Source organism: Ctenopharyngodon idella, chromosome 2, assembly GCF_019924925.1.
Source record: "Ctenopharyngodon idella isolate HZGC_01 chromosome 2, HZGC01, whole genome shotgun sequence".
Taxonomy (NCBI): domain Eukaryota; kingdom Metazoa; phylum Chordata; class Actinopteri; order Cypriniformes; family Xenocyprididae; genus Ctenopharyngodon; species Ctenopharyngodon idella.
Window position 1 is genome coordinate 35,730,195 of NC_067221.1, and position 14,841 is coordinate 35,745,035.

At 39.5% G+C, this 14,841-nt stretch overlaps 2 protein-coding genes across 9 annotated transcripts in view; one reads left to right on the forward strand and one right to left on the reverse strand.

The window, feature by feature from the left end:
* The window catches only part of fndc7rs1 (fibronectin type III domain containing 7, related sequence 1), a 31,673-nt gene extending 24,541 nt beyond the window's left edge, over nt 1-7,132 (forward strand). For 3 of the 8 annotated variants that reach the window (XM_051912271.1, XM_051912255.1, XM_051912263.1), the window contains exons 23-32: nt 452-721; nt 1,226-1,489; nt 1,591-1,851; nt 1,933-2,196; nt 3,303-3,563; nt 3,648-3,908; nt 4,525-4,815; nt 4,932-5,162; nt 5,300-5,344; nt 6,521-7,129. In XM_051912271.1, the coding sequence (XP_051768231.1) occupies nt 452-721; nt 1,226-1,489; nt 1,591-1,851; nt 1,933-2,196; nt 3,303-3,563; nt 3,648-3,908; nt 4,525-4,815; nt 4,932-5,162; nt 5,300-5,322 (2,126 nt within the window). In that variant the 3' untranslated portion in view covers nt 5,323-5,344; nt 6,521-7,129. Of the gene's footprint in view, nt 1-451; nt 722-1,225; nt 1,490-1,590; nt 1,852-1,932; nt 2,197-3,302; nt 3,564-3,647; nt 3,909-4,524; nt 4,816-4,931; nt 5,163-5,299; nt 5,345-6,520 lie in introns of all 8 variants that reach the window. The other 5 variants (XM_051912228.1, XM_051912237.1, XM_051912247.1 and 2 more) reach the window with 4 other exon arrangements.
* A 329-nt stretch (nt 7,133-7,461) lies between these two features.
* On the reverse strand, nt 7,462-14,830 carry prpf38b (pre-mRNA processing factor 38B). The gene is made up of 6 exons (XM_051912329.1): nt 14,359-14,830; nt 12,987-13,055; nt 12,698-12,849; nt 11,220-11,280; nt 9,577-9,821; nt 7,462-8,699 (listed from the first exon to the last, which is right to left on the reverse strand). The coding sequence occupies exons 1-6, from the start codon at nt 14,566-14,568 to the stop codon at nt 7,946-7,948; spliced, it is 1,491 nt and encodes a 496-aa protein (XP_051768289.1). The 5' UTR covers nt 14,569-14,830; the 3' UTR covers nt 7,462-7,945.
* Nucleotides 14,831-14,841: the final 11 nt, after the last annotated feature.

Below are 14,841 nucleotides of genomic sequence, written 5' to 3' on the forward strand. Positions count from 1 at the left end.
GCTGTATGTCCTATGCCTTCCCTATTTTACTTCCGGAATGAACGCAGCGCCAGTTACATTTTTTCCGTAAGTAGAATAGAAAATTAAGGTTGAACTACTGCAGTCACGTGGATTATTTTAACAATGTCTTTACTACCTTTCTGGACCTTGAAAGTGGTGGTTAAATTGCTATCTATTGAGGAGTCAGACAGCTCTTGGATTTCATCAAAATATCTTAATTTGTGTTCCGAAGATCAACGAAGGTCAACATGAGGGTAAATAATGACAGAAATTTTAATTTTTGGGTGAACTAACCCTTTAAAGTTGGATGTCGGATATTCTAATCTGTGGTCATATGTTCAAAAGACATATAAAGAAACAATATGGCCAAGCAGGTGTATGATTATGAACATGGCAAGATTAATAATGAATGTCCTTTAAAATGGTTCATGTTCTCTCTCTCTCTTTTTAGCTCCATGTGCACCTAGTAATATTCAGACGTCTTTGCTTTGCGACATACACAATGGTAGTGTTGTGTCTGTGTCGTGGGTACAAGCCAATGGGGCAGAGGCTTACAGGGCTGTGGCCGTGTCTAATGATGGCCATTCCTACTCTTGTAACACCACCACTGCCTCCTGTAATCTGCAGGAACTGCAGTGTGGTCAGATTTATAATGTTTCTGTCTACTCACTGGCCAGTGGCTGCGGGGGTGTGAAAAGTACTATGTCTCAAGTGCAAACAGGTGCGTGTGTGAGGATTTTACTTACTTTGTCAAGTGAAGACAACTGTAAAGTATTTTTACATCATTGTTATATATTTCACTGATTTAATTTTAAAATGTCGTAATACAGTAGGAGTAACTACAAAGAAAACCTGTTCAACTTAATTACGTGAATGAGAATTTTAACAGAAAATGAACTTCACTGTCATGACAATAATGCCACAATGAAAAAAGTCTTAAATATAGACTTATGAATTCTTATCTCTGTGGAAGAATATAACTAGGAAATGTTTTTTTAGATTGAACCACCTTCAAAATTAAACAGACTACTGTACCTTTAAGACCTACTTGGTGTTATGACTTTGCATGTGAAATGAGTAGGTCCGCTAATTTGCTTCAGCATTGCTGTATAGCATGTGTGCAGTGCGGCAAGGACTATACCATCATTGCATTTTTGTTTCCTGCTGAAATAGTTGGTACTGCCCCACCCTTCAATAACAGCCTGGTTCCTTCTCTCTTTCTCAGCTCCATGTCCACCTCAGAACGTATCTGCCAACATGCAGTGCGATTCAGGGTCTGTGCAGGTGAGCTGGAGTCCAACAGTGGATGCCAGCCAGTTCAGAGTGGAAATGCAGTCCCAGATCACTGGTGTGATCTCCTCCTGTAACAGCACAAACACGCAGTGCTCCATCGCACATCTGCCCTGTGGAGAGAGCTTCAATATCAGTGTGGTGGCACTGAGGGGCAGCTGTCAGAGTCAACCAAGCAGTGGTCTCAACATTGTCTCAGGTTGGACACAAGAACACTCTCTCAAACAAATAGATGGATGGATAGATAAATTTCAATATCCATACTTTCCTTATGCACTTAATGATCTCTTTTCTCTACAGCTCCATGTACCCCACAGGGGGTCAATGGTACTGTGGACTGTGTCACTAACTCCGCGTGGGTCTCATGGGATGTGGATAAGGGTGCAGAGTCTTACACTGTGCTGGCTGTTGGGGACGACGGTCAAAATACCACATGTTCCAGCCCAAACTCCACCTGTTATGTGCCTGACCTGGGTTGTGGAAAGAGCTACACCTTTCAAGTCACTGCTTCAAACGCTGCCTGCCTGAGCCCACCCAGCAACAGCTTCCAGCTGGAGACAGGTAAGTACCCCTGAGAGCTTCAGCCCTCTAATTTGAAACCCTGGGTCTCCCAGTCTTACAGTATGTTATCTCTCTCTCCAGCACCTTGTACTTTGTCATCCATCGTGGTGGTGGCTGAATGCCAAAGTTCTGTTATCATTGTACAGTGGCAGAGGGCACAGAAAGGAAAATCCCTCTACATTGCCACAGCAGAGGATCAAGACCATGTCCTCAATTCCTGCAATAGCTCTGCCTCTTCCTGCAACCTTACCAATGTGCAGTGCGGCAAAGAGTACACCATTAGTGTGGCTGCTTCAGCCAACCAATGCAGCAGCCTTCGCAGTCCACCCTACAAGATCAGAACCGGTACAACCATCAATACTGTTATTCCCACCTAGTAAAACATGAAAAATTATTTTAAAAAGCAAGCCATTAGTAATCAATAACTGTTCATAAAGCAAATTGCGTTGTATATCCAAATAGTTAAGGCCACCATTATTATTGCTCCGACTTGGGGTTAGGGATTTGAGCTTTAAAGAAACCTGAGTCATATCTAGGGACCAGAATATTACAGACACCTAGGGATGGGCTCTTGACCTAACCAGTGAATATCCACCCAAAACAGAAATCACACAATAAAGTACTAACAACCACTTGATACACCATAACATCTGCATTGTGGGACTTTTCTAGTTAAATAATTGCAACCGCACTTTTTAGACCAGGGTAGGGTTGCACCAGTCACTCACAAATTCTTAATTAAATTGGAACAAAGTCAACACTAGAGCCTTAGTTACAACTAGCTAGTTTGTAACTAACTTTGTACTTTATTCTGTTGCACCATTTGTTCTTAAGGCAGAACTTAGCTAGTAGTTCGTAAGCTCTCCGTAAAGTAATGCATAGTCGCATAATATGTTTACCCTCAACAATCCAATAGCAGCCTTCAAATATGTTAACAGAAGTTGTTTTAATGCCTCTGAATTTCAGTTTATCCTTCATTCAGTCTCTCAGATAAAACAAGAGCTTATTGATGCAGTTCAGTCAGCCTTCTATTTTATTCCAACTGTTACTTCTGATAGGAGGTGTCCGTAAATATTTAGTTAACAAGTTTAATGGTGCAACGCAAAAATACTTAGTAGTGCGTAAGTTGTAAATTAGTGCCTATTTACATCAAAACTAGGCTAAGTTGTAACTTGCGCACAGATGGTGTAACCGCCCCAGGGGTATCTAATCCTGTTCCAGGAGAACAACCTTTCCATAGAGTTTAGTTCTTGTCTGCTACAGCAAAACTGTACAGAAGTTTCAGTAATCCTGAAGACCATCATGAACTAGTTAAGGTTGGAGCTAAACTCTGCAGGAAGGTAACTCTCCGAGAGAAGGATTGGACACCCTTGATCCATAGATATATACTAATGTGCTTTCATTGCATCAATATTCAGGTTGTTCTGATTTCTTCCTTTGATCCTCTGCAGCACCCTGTCAGCCCTCACAAGTACAGGCGTATACAGACTGTCAATCAAAGGCTGTGTTTGTGTCATGGGACCCATCATATGTGGCGCAGTCATACCTGCTTACTGCAGTCAGCAGAGATGGAGACTTAAAGACGTGCAATACCTCGTACAACAACTGCACATTAACTGATCTGCACTGCAGCAACACCTACAATGTGACCGTTTTAGCAAGTAATGAGAACTGTACCAGTCTGCCTAGTACTAACGTCACTTTCAAAACAGGTAAGAGTGACAAAACTTCTTTAAATTCTGTGACCAAGATTTTTGCATTGTATAAACATTCATTGCAATGTCTTTATTTTGCAGCGCCATGTAAGCCAGCCAATGTAACTGCAAACATTCAATGCGGGAACAGTAGTGCTTCATTGTCATGGGTGGGGAGTACAGGGGCAGTGGCCTACGTGGGAATTGCTCAGTCAGAAAATGGCACAACGCTCTACTGCCAGAACACAGCGCCTTCCTGTACTCTGGTGGGCTTAGTGTGCGGCACTGTGTACAACTTTACAGTGCAGGCAACGGATGGCACCTGCAACAGTTCCTTGAGTGAGCCTCAAATTGGGGGAGCAGGTACAACAATCATCAGTCATCCTCACTTCACAAATATCTGCTTTCTTTGAACTGATCTGCTAGTATTCGAGATGTACCCTAAGGGTGTTTCATACTAGAGTAGACTTGAATCTGTGTGACATCAACGTTCGGTTCTTTTGGTTGGAATGTTTTTTGTACTTGCGTGTCCACCAAGAGAACCACACCCAAATTTGATTGAAAATGGAGGTCTGGGCCATAGTTCAAGTCCACTCTAGCACAGTTGTTAATTATTATGAAAGCAATTTGACCAAATTTGCAGATGTGAATTGCTTCTGATGACGGATCACGAGATATTGAAGGGCCTACAAACAGAGCAGCAAAACAAAATTCCGTCACCTTCTCATTACCCAGTCATTACCCAGAATTGTTAGCAGCTACTTACTGTAACATGAAAAAGGAATTCTAGGAGAAGAGAATCAAATTTGGGTTCAGACCAAATGTGAAAGCCTAACAAGTGCAACTTACACCAAATCATAGAGTATATAATACAGGCAAATAGATTGTGAAGGCAGATACTAACATTTTGGTTCTGTTTCTTTGGGATCCCCATTGGGAAAACAGGTTTTAAGTCTTGTTGTCCATCTCTTTCCTTCAGCTCCCTGTCCTCCAGCTGGGTTGAGGGTTGTCTCTCGTACGGTAGTGAATGACACTCAGATCTTGAGGGCGTCCTGGTCTACTGTGAGTTGTCCTAATTCTGAATATCTCCTGGGACTCAAGGGCAACATTCAGGGCAACAGCCAGGCACTCTTTGACCTCGCCTCCTATTGGACAAGTCGCACATTCTTTGAGATACCCCTCCCCTGTGGCTCCTCCTACAACGCAACCATCAGGGCGAGGAACTCTGCCGCCTCAAGTGGCGAGTCTGCTGCTGTCACTGGAACCACAGGTGCACAATGTTCAATCATCATAGCACTGCCTTCTTATCTACTTAAATTGGAAATTAAGATGCTTAAAGTGCAAATACATACATAACTCATCTGTTCATTTGTTTCTTTCCCCCAGTACCTTGTGCCCCTCTAAATGTGACATTCTCTGCATCATCTGGAGTAGTGGCATGGCATGAGTCTATATTTGCTACGAACTACACCACGTATGGGGTCACTTCCTCTGGTAGGACGAAACTCTGCATGACTTCACAGCTCCTCTGCTCCATCACCAATTTCAGCAGTGGTCACATTGTCGTAAGAGCCCGCAATGCTGCCGGAGAGAGTGAAGACTCAGTGCCTATTTTAGGTAACTAGGTGATTTTTAGACAAGACTTACAGAAAATGCAAAACAAGTAATGAAACATCAGATCAGTAGAAACAATCAAAATTTAATATGCTTTCGTAAAAGTTCTGTAACTTTTCATCATGTCCATCAATTGGCAGTGACAACCGCTGGCAGGAGGTGAGACCTGGCTTGAAATCAGAAAGGTGAGTTTATGCTCAATAACAGCAGAAAATAAAGAACAATTTATGAACATTTTCTTATTTCTCAAAATGGAGTAATAGGCCTTAGTTAGGGTAAATGGCATATTTAACTTAAAGGATTAGTTCACTTTCAAATGAAAATTACCCCAAGCTTTACTCATCCTCAAGCCATCCTAGGTGTATGACTTTCTGCTTTCTGATGAACTCAAGCGGAGTTGTATTAATAAATATCCTGACGCATAAATCTCAAGAAAGTGCATCCATCCATTATAAAAGTTCTCCACACAGCTCTGGGGGGTTATTAAATGCCTTCTGAAGTGAAGTGTTGCGTTTGTGTAAGAAAAATATCCATATTTAACAAGTTATAAAGTAAAATATCTAGCTTCCACAAGACCGCCTTCCGTATTCAACTTACGAATAAAGAGTAATGTCTCTCAAAGTTCAGTGCTTACGTTACATCCTAAGCCTTCCATATTCAACTTACAAAAAAGCTTAACTGACGCGACATCAGTTACACTTTCTTCTTAAGTTGAATACAGAAGGTGGTCTGGCAGAAGCTAGATATTTTAATTTATAACTAGTTAAACATGGATATTTTTCTTAAACAAATGCATCGCTTTGCTTCAGAAGGCCTTTATTAACCCCCCGGAGCTGAGTGAAGTACGTTTATGATAGATGGATGTGGAAGGATGCACTTTCTTGAGCTTCATACTCATTGGTCCCGTTCACTGCCATTATAAAGCTTGGATGCATCAGGATATTTATTAATATAACTCCGATTGTGTTCATTAGAAAGAAGAAAGTCATATACACCTAGGATGGCTAGAGGGTGAGTAAAGCTTTGGGTAATTTTAATTTTAAAGTGAACTAATCCTTTAACACAAAAGAAAATGAGGCCATGAGGGGAGGGGGGAGTACAGTCTGGTGTGCTACTTTGGTGTTGATGATCAATTTGATAAAACATGGAAAATATCTCTTCCACTGGACAAACGCTATACTTCTATAAAAAAAAAAAAAAATTCTGTACTACCCCTCACAGCCTCCTTTCACATGCAGTTGAGTGATTCCATGACAACTGTTTGCATTTAAAGATTCATCCACAACAGCTTAACATTTTAAGAAAAGTTTTAATGACTTGAAAAGCCTTCCAGTATTAACCCTTGATTCTCTCCACACCAGGCCTGCCCAACCCTGAGTGAATGCATCTCGTCGCACTCAAACTCTTGCCTTTGGGAATTCTTGAAACTCTGATACTTCACTTTTGCATGTTACATATATTCCAGTTCAAGGTTAATTTTTTCCACAATATTTATGGGTGGAATAGATTGACAGGGTAAAAGATTAACATTTTTTCTTTTAAAATGTTTTCCAAAATCTGTTTTTTTTTTCCTCTGGCTGAAGGATTTACTTTTATGAAATGTCAAAGATTTAAAAAAAAAAAAAGCCTATAAATATATTCCTATGTTTTGTATATGAGTAGAGTTATTAAATATAAAGAGCATTTCTTCATGTGATCAGTCTTATAAATTATGACATGTAAAGCACATGTAAAATAAATCAACCATACACAAAACACCTGCTGTTCCAATAAAATGTTCTTACAATGAACTGACAACGACACAACAGTGACCTATTCGAAGCAAAAAAGCGCTGCAAATTAATGTATTAAACATCTCTGAGTGAATGAACTAATCCCATTAACTGATATAACTGAATCAGAAATAATGGTTCAATATAAAACAATTGACTATTAATAATTAATTTTGAGAGTAGGACTGACTCATTCACAATGCTTTAAAGGGAATAGGCATCTACTACTTTTACCAATTTTCTCACTTTCACAGTAATAGCAACTTCTCGGATCTCTCTCTAGGATTATGGGTAGGACTGCACTGCACATGGAAATCAACAATCACTTTTAAAAATAGTTGAAATCACACAGCAGAAGCATGTCTTAATTTAACAACCTGAAAGCTCACAGAGGGCTTGTCTTGAGGTTTACACATTAGCGGAAACTAACAAACTCTCTATGAAGAAAATGAAACATTTTTACTTAAAGAACCCAACTGTTACATTAATAATGATCTAAATAATTACATCAAAAATACACAACTGAGCAATTATGTTCCATACAAGAATTTTATTAGAAAACGAGATGCAACAGAGCAATGAATTAAACAGCATAATGTCAGCACAGCTTTCAGCAGCCTGTGCACAAATTCAACTCTGTGGTCACTCTGTTGAAATTTAAAACATTCTCTGAGCTCTATGTACAAAGCCATTTGTGAGAAACCTGAAAACAAATTGGGGGAGAAAATGGATTTAAAAAAGGATTTTAAAACGCCATTTTCAGTCCAGACATCAGTAATGGGCAACTGAGAGGAAATGGCATTTTTAATATCTACACAGGTGGTGGACAACAGTGCAGAAAAAAAAAAAAAAAAAAAAAAAAGATATAAAAAAAAATCCAGGCTTTTCCATTTGTTTACTTCAACACAAGTGGCACACAAGAGGATTATATATAAGGACATGAAGTAATAAGAGAGGGACTGGAATAAAGGTGCAGAGGGAATCTGAGAGAGAGGAGATGGAGACAGACTTGGATCAGGGAGACTCCGCTCGAACACTGTTTGTTCTTTCACCTGGTTCGGGACTGTGGCGTTCTTGTTTTACATGTTCTCGTCCATTGCTGGATTCTCGACGGTGCAGGCGATCTTTGCTGCGACTGCGCTTGTGTGACCGCTCCTTACTATGGCTGCGTTCCCGCTTCCTGTTCTTCTCCTCCCCTGCTTCCTGCCTGCTCCTGCTGCCTGAGCGAGAGCGTTTCTTGCTAGATCGCTCGGTTTTGTGTTTCCTGTCTCTGCTTCTGCTCCTTGAGCGCTTACTCCTCTTTTCTTCCCTGTGCTTTCTATCCTCCTTATCTTCCTTGTGCCTCCTCTCTTCTCCCTCTCCCTTACTTCTCTTGTCTTTTGACCTCTCCCGATCTTTATGATGATCTCTGTCTTTCCTGCGACTCCGCTCTCTCTCACTCTCTGCCTCCCTCTCTTTATCTCGATCTTTCCTCTCATTCCGCTTCTCCCGGCTGGCACTGTGACTCCGGCGTCGTTCCCTGCTACGGCTGCGTCGACGTTCTGTGGGTCGGTCTGGTGTTCTGGAACGTCGTCTATCTCGGTCTCTCTCCCTGTCTCTCTCTCGGTCCCTGTCTCTATCCCTGTCCTTTCCCTCCCTTTCTTTGCGCTGACGATCTCGTTCTCTCTCCAGTTCACGGTCGAAGCTTGCACCATGTTTTTCTTTGTGATGGCTGCGACTCCGGGAACGATTTTGGGATCTCCTAGGACTCGGACTTCTCTTAGGTGTCCTGAACACACACACAAAAACACAAATCATTGATCACAAGACACCTTGTCAAATAGGAGAGAGTGGGGTAATTTTGAAATAGCAATAGTATTTCTAACATTATAACATTACAAGAAATGAAAGAAATGAAATCTGCCATAGCCAAGTGTAATTCATAGCAGAAATTTATGCATTTCAAAAAGAAAAATGATCACGTCAAAATTTCATATCAGTCGATATCGATAATTATCACAATAAATGTCAAATCTTTATTTCTTTCAAGTTTAAAGGAAGGTTTTTGCTTCTAGGTGAAAGTTGTAGAAACCAAACCGTTAATTTTGGTTTTAAACTACTCTTTATTGTCAGAACATGACAAAAACTTCAAGTTTTACACTTTACACGTTTCCAGTCATTCTTCCTTAAAATAAATATCTTAATAGAAAAAAAATCTTATTTATATTAAAATAGTTTCTGCATGTGCTAACAGGTGATATTGTTTCAAGTCGTGTTGCCCGACTTTGGCACAGTTTGCAGTGCAGGCTGCAATATTAATATTACATGTTTTGTCTCTTAGAAACAAACAAAAATGATTTAGACTTGAATCCAAGTATGTCCATTGTATGTGTGTAGTATGAGATAGAGAAAATGGGAGGAAAATGAACAAAAAAGAAAAAAAAAGTAGCTTTATGCATCTGCGCCAAAATTATTTAGCACATTAAATTATAAACACATTTGTCCTATGCCAAGGCTTGTCTCAAAACTTTAAACAATTAAAAATGGTTGGCGATCGAAAATTAGAAAAAAAAATTAGACAAAATTTGCATCCTTAGATCAAACACTGATTGTGGCTGATCTGGTTAGCCAAATAATCTCAGCCCACCCACACATAACGGCTGTACCTGGAACGGCGCCTATCTCCATGCCTTGTTGAATCAGTTGCCGGTGCCGCCTCCTCCTCCTCCTCCTGCTCATCTCTTTGCGGAGGTTTACGTGGTCGGCTCTTCATGTGCTGGTCGATTGCCTTCTGCACAGGAACAGGTATTCGTGGGAACAATGTTGAGAACCATTCCAGCTTGGTCAGGAAGGAGCGGAGCATCTCTCCGACAGTCATTACACACCCTCCTCCAGCCTTCACGTCCAACTCCTGATCACAGAGACAAGGAAGAAGAAAACCATTAACACCAAAAAACACTTAGACATGCACTTATCGCATGGCCTCTGGTAACACAGTGCTAATGATTAGACCCCTAAAGCCATTACACTGTAAACTGTCCTGTATAAAATGCTTTATTTGTGATGACCAAATACTGAGTCTTCACCTCTGCTCTCACCTGACTTAATATTCAGTATTTAAAGGTGCACCAATTTTAAAACAATTTTATTGTTTCACTGACTGTTTTTTGGACTTTATAATAGCAAATAAACAGCATGGACACAAAAGCAATGCCACTGTATAAATAACTTATTCACTAGTATATAAATCCAGTCATGTAATGGCTGATCCTTCTTATGTAGAATAAAAAGGCATTTTCTAGCCGGCTGGTATGAAGTCAAGATTTAAATACATATGATTTTAAATGGCAAATAATGGAATTTTATTGCACCTTTATCATAAGTGGTACCATTCAGAATTCACAGGGACTAATTACATTGCCTGTGTGTCTATATTTTTTATTTATTTATTTTTAACAGAAAATAGTTTATTATATTAATGTTTAATAGTTCAACTGCATGAGCTTCAAAATAATTAGCTTCCACAATGTCTCTTACTATGCACTGACTCAAAATAGGTGCGATGCTGAGGAGGTCGCAGGTCAGCTGACATATATGATGCACCGGTGAGTGTGAAGGGGTGGAGTGGGTAGGTGAGCTTTTCTAACTGCACTCACGAACGCCAGCCAAGAGTGTGGAGCACACCCTATATCCAATCCACCCGCATCACAAGGGCCATCTGGGAGAGAGAACAGGGCAGTCAGCCAGAGACACACATAACCACCATCATGTTGGCAGCAATGTCTGCTCAATGCGAATAAGATCTCCTTTTCTGGGCTATTTTTAAAATAGATAATATATTACCTTAACAGGTGAGTGCGCGTGTGCAGGTGCATAAGAGATGAGCCAGCACCCATTAATGGATATCTGAGATTTACAATCTCTATAAAATAAATTAAAAAAAAAAAAAAAAAAAAAAAAAAATGAAAATGTCTAATAAAAACGTCTCTATGAATCATTGAGGCATACTGCCATATCTGAATATTGCAACCAATCACTGAATTCACATTTAACCACAGTGGAACCACCTTCACATCTAGCTCAAAGGGCCATTTGCAAAGAGTTTGCTTGTGATTTGTGCTGCTGCCACCACCACAAATACAACTGCAGCTGTAACTGCGCATCTTATACTGAACATTAAGCCAAATGAGGTCAAAGGTTGAAGGACAGCAATGTGCATCACAATCAGCATTTGGCCTAAAGTTTTCTGATTACAGCTGTGTACATTAGAAATAAGAGAGAGATTAAGGCATTACCCGTGGTGACATACCTCCTCGTCGTCAAGGAACTCATCATACCAGTCAATCAAGTCAGGAGGAGGTTGAGTATACCTATAATACATATATGACATAAGTGTATATTCATTGGGACATACTGTGGTCAAACCAAAAAATATGCACCATCCAAACTAACAATGTACCATGACCCAAATTATCATCTCATACAGGAGTCAAAATCTGCTAAGGGGTAATAATGGAACAACTTTTAAAAAATGATTTTTTTTTTTTACACCATTATTTACAACAGGATCTGCATTTTCATGGGTTCAAATAAAAGATTTTTGTTATAAGAGACAATACAAACAACTTTGTGCATCAAAACCACTCCTTTCCTGGTAAAAAATTTACTTGATTTTCAAAAGTCAATAAATTTGCGACAGCTGAATGTAAAATTTTGAAAAGCCAAACATGTCAGTCTCTGAATAACGTAATTTATTTAAGCCACAAAATAAACTTGAACTACCCAAAAGGCATTTCAAACATCTCCAGCATGTTTTATAATTACCTAAAAATCAAACAAAGTTCACCACCTATGCACGTCATCAAGTCTGTCAAAAACTGTCGGTTGGAATATTAGAACTAAAAACATCGACATAACACTCATAGGAATCACTTCACTGAATACTTGCCAGCTAAGAAATAAATCATTATTACCTTACGATCCCATCTGTTTTCAAATCCACATCATTTGAATATCACAACATCGATGTCTGTCAAAAAATAACGTGCACAATACACGTTAGTATTTACGAGAAGCAGAGGTCCAGCGAGTACACGCATTTTCTGGAAAACTCACACTACCAGATGTTTTGAATGCGTCATCGCTTTCCGAAAAGAGGGTGAAAAATGCCGTCTGCCAGAGATGATAACGTGCATAATACATAACGCATGCGAGTATAAATTTGTTCCACACTCGCTGAAATTCAATCAGGATGATCAGGGTGAAACTGAGTGAAATACTTCACAGTGCATGCTAAAGAGAATAATATTTTCAATAATTTTCTATTCTTGACTGATCTTTTTTTTTTTTCCCACCACAATTTTGGCAATAGATGAACTGTTAAATGAGTGATCTTGAGATGAGTCCCTGTAGTCGTCCAATTTGACTCAAATGCTGATGTAATATACATTATAAACTTGATGGTTGATTTTATTAAAACGTAGTTTGAATACTATCTTCTCAGTTGTTTAAAAGATTAAGGCAATTATCAAAGTTTGATAAAATGTTTAATTTTCCAATTAAATATACATTTTTACATGATTTGTTACATTTAATACCCCTTAGCAGATTTTGACTCAGAATTTTGGGTTCTTCTGCTCTACATATTCCTTAGCAGAGGCAATGCTAGAATTTGATTTTTTTTAAAAAACTTTACCCATATGAACCTCCATGCCAGTGTTAATGAGTGAAAAATTACTGAAAGAAACTCAGTTAATGTTAAACATCTGAGGTGGATCTGAGTCATACCTGATGTACATGAAGCCCAGTGCCCTGATATAGGGCGAATCTGTGTGAGTGATGAGACCCATCACTTGTTTGCGGGTCAGTTTCAGTGTAAATAGTTTATACAGCAAGCAAAACGCAGTGGACACGATTCCACCCGTCCCGACTCCTCGAACCTGCAGGACAAACATCATGAAATTTAAAGCTAGATTTATTTTTAGTTTAAGTGAATCTCTCCCTTGATTTAATCAAAGTGACGAAGATGACGGGAGGATGAAGTTGAGGAGGTTTCTAGGCACGTACTTCTACTTACCCCTCCGCACATTCCCGTCTGCCCCGCAGTCTTCCTGCTGCCTTTTTCCCATGGCTCCACATGGTTGACCTGAGAAAAATATTTAAATTAGATTAACCATTTAAATGTATTCAAACCTGGCAATAAATTGGATAAAACTATATTATATAACTCAACAAATCACCACTGTTCTAAACAGTCACCACAGTCTCAACATCAACCTAACCACACTTGTTTTTCAGATTACCCTTTACAAACACTTTTCACTTATAGCTAATACTTTAAAATCATAATCGTGGAAAATCATTTTAATGGAAAATTCAAATATTCTTAGAATATTTTTCACTTTTTATTGTTGCAACAGTACTGGCTAATACAAAGTTACCATAGTTTTAGTAATAATAATAAAGGACCGTTCATACCAAGGATGATAGAGGAACGATATCATTGAAATCACTTTCATAACTATTTTCTTCTCAGCTGATGAAAGACAAAACATTGACAGCCAATCAGAACCTACCAAAGTTTAAAAGGATAGTTGACCCAAAAATGAAAATTCTGTCATATTTTACTCACCCTCAAGTTGTCCCAAATCTGTATGAATTTCTTTTTTCTGTTGAACACAAAAGATGATATTTTTAAGAATATGGGTAACCAAACAGTTGATGAACCCCACTGACTTCCATAGCATGGGGAAAAAAATTAAATACTATGTAAGTCAATAGGGTTCCATCAACTTTTTGGTTACCGACATTATTCAAAATATCTTCTTTTGGATTATGAATTTGTGGTTACGGATTTCAAAACCGAAGGTACGGTTTACAAATTTGAGCGCACGGATTGGAAATTCGTGGCGCGATTTGATAAACCAAGGCAACAATTAAAGAATCTGAGAGTATGGTTTATAAACTGAGGGGACGAATTGCAAAACTGTGTGGCCACATATTTGCAGGTCTTGTTTTATTCTCCTACATGTGACTTCCTGGGCTCCGTACTTTTCCATACAATTAAAGTAAATGGTGACTAAAGCGGTCAATATTATGTCTATATTCACCTTATGTATTCTACTTAAAGAAAGTCAGGGACGCGGGTTTGGAACATGTGTTTGAGTTAATGACAGAAAATTCATTTTTGAGTAAACCACTTATGTAGCTACATTTGAACTAGTTAGCATATTAGCCTCCATGGCCTAACACGGTCTACTGTAGCTCACATATTAATAAGCAAAGCAAAAGTCGTTTATTTAAAAAATTACTTAAGCCTAAAAGAAAAATAACAACCAATAAGTCATACTCAAAGCATCAACGACATAAAGTAATAAAAGAAAACAGAAAAGAAAACAGAAAAGAAAACCGCGGGCTTCATGCGCATCGGCCCGTGTTTATTTCACCACCTTGAAGTAGATCTCGTCAACCACCTCGTGGTACGTCTTGAGCTCGTACAGTTGGACCTTGAAGTAGGGCGATGACAGGACGTTCGTCAGGATCATCGGGTTGAGGTTCATAGTCTTCTCGTTGCCCCATAACGGCAAAACGTTGCCGTGTTTCCCGCCGGCCGGTTTGCTCACGGCCTGCTGCTGTTGTTGCTGCTGACTAACCGCCATGGCAGTTCCTTCACAACGCCATTAAAATACAAAACGAAAGAAAATGACCGTTGCCCCTAACGAATAAAGCGGCAACACGTCCGACGAGGCGCGCGAGTGGCGGACCGACGTCTCTTAATTCATTCGATTTTTATTTTAGATAGTTTTTGACTATTATTCTCTGTGATGTTGGAAGACGCACGCGAAGCGTTCTGTTACGCCGAGTTGTGGGGACAAGATGGCGCGCGGAAGAGGGGCGGCGGAAAGGGACTCAAGGATTGGGGTTGCCAAGTG

Bases quoted from the DNA above. Each gene is read 5' to 3' on its own strand.
- prpf38b (XM_051912329.1), bottom strand. From the start codon at position 14,568: ATGGCGGTTAGTCAGCAGCAACAACAGCAGCAGGCCGTGAGCAAACCG. The intron at 11,281-12,697 runs GTATGACTCAGA...TATGTATTATAG, and splicing joins CTGGGCTTCATGTACATCAG to GTATACTCAACCTCCTCCTG. The intron at 9,822-11,219 runs GTATGTCACCAC...CTCTGTGATCAG, and splicing joins AGTTCCTTGACGACGAGGAG to GAGTTGGACGTGAAGGCTGG.